The 4,678-nt window shown below is 40.2% G+C and overlaps 1 protein-coding gene across 1 annotated transcript; it reads right to left on the bottom strand.

The window, feature by feature from the left end:
- Positions 1-494: 494 nt before the first annotated feature.
- On the bottom strand, positions 495-4,132 carry LOC149839578 (protein NRT1/ PTR FAMILY 2.6-like). Its single transcript, XM_090004897.1, has 3 exons — positions 3,893-4,132; positions 2,997-3,535; positions 495-1,305 (listed from the first exon to the last, which is right to left on the bottom strand). The coding sequence occupies exons 1-3, from the start codon at positions 4,130-4,132 to the stop codon at positions 495-497; spliced, it is 1,590 nt and encodes a 529-aa protein (XP_089861023.1).
- Between the last annotated feature and the right edge of the window lie 546 nt (positions 4,133-4,678).

The raw sequence follows: 4,678 nt of genomic DNA, 5'->3' as shown, positions 1-4,678 counted from the left end.
CTTACATACAATAAGTTGGTTTAGGATCTCTTTATGTGATCTAATTCGGTTGGGCCATGCGATATCTCATATGATGTGGTGTTATTATGTGAAGAGATCTTTTATGCTTTTTTTTATTAATTTTTAATTCTATGAAGAGCTGAATTAAAAATAAATTCTCAGGTGATTACAATTAGGTTACGGTTCTCAAACCTTATATAGTGGCATTTAAAAATAAATTCTCAGGTGATCCTTTTAGTTTTTCGTAGATTTAAAAATCCAACAACATCAACCACTTGAATTCTTTTTATAGAGTTTGAAGTTGGAGATTCAAGGTAATCAAATGGATCTTATCGGGATGCAAGTGTGACATTTACAATAATAATTTATTACACATGCAACTACCTTGTTAAGTTTCTTCCTGGAATAAAACTTTTATCGAATTGTGGTGTAACACTGTGAATGGATACCAAATTCCCCTTGCTGGCACCACTTCCTTCAGTTGCATAAATTGTTCAACGCTTGAAGGGCTGTCTTTTGTACAGCTTAGCACATAAAATGTAGTAGCAGAAGTTGATAGCTCCTACCACACCAAGCATCCAAAAAACATTGTCTATTCTCCCATGGTTAACATTGTTTGGCAGCCAACCAGTTGACATCTTCACTATATTCACTAAAGCAGCACTTAGGTAAAATCCGAATGAGATCATCATCGCGATCATGGCTGTCGAGGTGCCTTTGAGTGATGCAGGGAACTCTTCAAAGTAGAAACTCATCTGAGCAGGAATATGAAACGCCTCACCAGCACCTATCATTGCTAGTCCAACCACAAGCCAAAGGGAAGACATGGGCACAATTGCATTGGGCTGGTCTGTGAGCCCATCACTATGCGCTATATGCAACCTCCTCGCCTCGACCAGAGCCGAGGCAGCCATGCCAATGATGTTGAGCACATGCCCGACACCAATGCGTTGAAGCAGAGTGGGGGACCTCCCCAACAGAGTGTGGCAAAGTGGGTAGACAACACGATCCAGGAAAGCAATGAATAAGGATGAGGCAATAATAGAAAAGACAACGAAGGAACTGGCCGGTATTGTGAAGCGCGGGCCAAGGTGACGGTCCATGGTGAGGGCTTGGAGGACGGTCAGGCTGTATTGGACCCCAATAGGAATGCTGAGGAATATGCTGCTGGACCAAATTGGTAGTAGTTTGATGACGGTTTTGAGGTCTTCTACTTGTTGAGTGGTGCATAGTCTCCAGGGTTTTGCCAGTGTTCGATCTGAATGTGTGTCACCCTCTGTTATAATAGCTGCTTTGTTCAGGCACCTGCATGGTAACACGCATCAAACAAATATCAGCATGCAAGGAACCTGGTAGTTCCTTCTTACTATTTCCTTAAATTATTTTTTAATGGAATATTCGTTTGAGCAGTTGCATAGTGATTGCCTAATTGGTTCTTTTCATTGCTTTTTTTTATAGGAAAGCTGGGGCTAGACGGACCCCTATCAGTTCATTAAATGAAAAGATAAATTTCATCGAAGATTTATGGAATACAAAGAAATATTCTGAAGAGGTAACCCCAGCTAGGCATAGAACCATACCCAGTAAAAAATATGATCCATAAACCAAACCAGGTTCTTTTCAATGCTAAAGATTTTCTCTTTATCAATTTCTGACTGTTTAGGGGTGACTTGTTACCATGTTATTGGTGCAGTTTCTTATTACGAACGGAATCTGATTCTCTGTTTCTAAAATGAATAATCCAATTTATCGATTGCAGGGAATCAGACAAGAGTGACTTTTTGTGAATATGGCAATCACTACAAGCCAGCACAATATCTTCATCTGCTGAATTCGATAAAGGAGAACTTCTGTAGGCATGACTTTTGAAGTAGTGGGTCTATATGGTGATACCGGCAGCTACATGTCAAGGTGTTTAGGTGGAATTGGAGAAAACTTTTGGAAGCAAAATGAAGAAGGATCAAGGATCTAGGGGACTTGTTTGGGAATCTATGGATTTTGGGGACAAGAAAATCTCTAAAATCTAGACAATTCTAAGCTCTAGGACTATTTTCTAGCAATAGGCAAACCTAAACTGGGGCGAATCCTTCACTAGAAGGATTAGAAAAGGCCATGATATCTCAAATGAGCTCTCTGGAGAATATTGTTGCCAAAAAGATATAAAATGAATACAAGCACCCCTATTGTAGACCCAATTAGATCCCTTAACAAAATGACTATAATACCCCCATATAGCACAAATGATTATTGAGTTTCCATAAGTCTCTCTCTCTTTTAGATCCCTTCCCTTAAAATGAACAAAATGAGTATAATATCCCCATATTGCACAAATGGTTATTGAGTTTTCATAAGTCTCTCTCTCTCTCATGCATGCATATGTGAATGAACAACCTCTCTTTAATACATATATGAGAGATATCTTTTGGCAGGTCTTTCTTTCTCTTATGCATGCATGAAAAGCTCTATGAAAATGTAAGCTTCTTTTATCTCTGTTGTCTGGATAAATACTATGGGGGTCATACCCGACCAACTATGTTATGCACATGACGAGACTCACCTTTAAAACATAGCATGGTTACGTGATGATTTTTTTTCCTCCAATGTTTGTATGTTCTGTCTACTAGGATTGTGATCTTTCGTTATTTATAATGTTACTTTCAACTTTAGCTTCGCTTCTCCATCAATGAATTTTCAACACCATTGCGTTGCCATCGCCGTTTTCTAACGCAAAGGGAGAGACGCCAGTCTTTGGTAGCTGTGATGTTCAATCAATTGAAAATGGACCCCAGGTACAGAGAATTGTATCAAATCCGGGTTGTATTTCTTTAAAAAGAATTGTTGTGTAGATATGCTTCTTCCATAACCATATTTTAAGCTTTGTTTTTTTTGTCTCCTTTGTCTAGTCAACTGGTTGTATTATAATTGGAAAAAGCTTACGTACAAGCATATATATTAGAAAAGAAATGAAAATGGGTGAAAAGGAAGGAAAGTCATGCCTGAGTTTTGGAGTCACTGGACATCTCTGACTTTTGGCCGCCTCATCATCTTGATAAAAGTAGTTATCAGCATTTTCTGACAATACAACTCCCCTCTTTCTGATTGCTGCAGTTACAACGCGAGCAAAGCTGGTGAATGGACTCCCATGGGGCCTCACATCTCGGTAATGCCATTTGCCGAGGAGGAAGACAGCAACACTAATTACATTAGCTGCTACGCATATCCCGTAACCCCAAACCCAACCAACATTATCTTGCACAAATACAATGACTGTGAAGGTCAGGACGTTTGCTGCATACATTGCAAAGAAGAACCAACTAATGAAAACTTGCTGACTCTTGGGGTCTCCGAATTGGTTCGCCCCAAACGTGGCCATTGTGTATCGGGTGCCTCCAATGCCTACACCAACCAACGCCAACGAAACATAGAGGACTGTATACTGAAAACCCGATGGAGGTGTGCATGAATTGCTTGATGGTGCACATGGTGGCGGTCTAAGCGACGACAATATTGCTGTTAGAGTTAATGTAATAAGGCCCTGTTTATTCAAAGATTGGAGTTAGCTTTTTCATGTACTAATAAAGCAAAGTCATTTATCTCATAATGTAGTTTTGATTTTCAAAACAAGAGCAATATAAAACCAAGAAAGCAACGTTTCATGCATTATGGGGAATAAAAATACGCTGCTTGCTCTTCTATGATGCTTATGTAGAATAATATGTTGAATGGGTGCCCCAAAGGGGTTTGGCATAGTGGGATGGGCCTAGCTAGGCCGCTAGATGGGCTGTCTAGCTAGGTTCAAATCCTTCAGGCATCAGCCCTTTCCCTTACAGCCGAAGCAAGGTGAGGACGAGAGGCTGTTCCTCATACAAAAGATATTGGAGAATGGGCAAACCATGATGGAGATAATCGAAGATATCACAAAGATTAAGAAGCATCCAAGGTAGGAATCCGAGATGATGGCGCCGGCAACTGGAGCAATGTTTGTGGATCCAAGGAATACGTTCAAGATCTGGGCCGCAGTGATCCGGTCCACATTGAATTGTTGAACGAGGTACACCACGAGGTTGGCAAATGCACCAAATGCAGCGACGGTTAACATGCCATAGCTTCCTGGTTGTGCACAAACAGACATGACTCTGCTTCGTATATATATATATATATATATATATATATATATATATATATATATATATATATATATATATATATATATATATATATATATATATATATATATATATATATGAAAACAGGATACAGTATGAGCCAGTGAAGCTGCTGGAACTGAACTCACCTATGATGAAGGGGAAGGTGGTCCACCCACCCTTTTTCCGGCTAGATTGCGAAGAGACATCGTCGCCGGAAAGTTCAATGGCATGTGAGTTAGGCCCACCGGATTCAGGTTGCTTGGTCGCCATTTTGAAGAATGCTAGCAAGCTGTTACGTCCTTAGAAGAGCAGGAGGATGTCGGTGACTTGGTAATTGAGACCCTGCACATATGAGGGCAACCCTTATATGGATCAGCTCAGGGGTAGACGAGAGAGGATCCTGTAATAAGTACGCTGAGTGAGCTACAATACAAGTGGGGTTTGTGATGGTAAATGTTGGGTGAGATTGCTAATCTCACTGCACCCAGCGTTTTTACCCCTGAAAAGATCATTGCACAAATATTTGTGCA

Source organism: Nuphar pumila, chromosome 4, assembly GCF_984573655.1.
Source record: "Nuphar pumila chromosome 4, dmNupPumi1.hap1.1, whole genome shotgun sequence".
Classification (NCBI taxonomy): Eukaryota; Viridiplantae; Streptophyta; class Magnoliopsida; order Nymphaeales; family Nymphaeaceae; genus Nuphar; species Nuphar pumila.
Note: the sequence above shows the minus strand (reverse complement) of the source record. Positions and strands in the feature narration are given on the sequence as shown.

What these genes read in the sequence shown, in the direction of transcription:
- LOC149839578 (XM_090004897.1), bottom strand. Translation starts at nt 4,132, where the DNA reads ATGTCTGTTTGTGCACAACCAGGAAGCTATGGCATGTTAACCGTCGCT. An exon ending in CTTCGATTATCTCCATCATG is followed by an intron (nt 3,536 to 3,892) that starts GTTTGCCCATTC and finishes TTGAATAAACAG; the next exon opens with GGCCTTATTACATTAACTCT. An exon ending in CCAGTGACTCCAAAACTCAG is followed by an intron (nt 1,306 to 2,996) that starts GCATGACTTTCC and finishes GTTACCATGCAG; the next exon opens with GTGCCTGAACAAAGCAGCTA.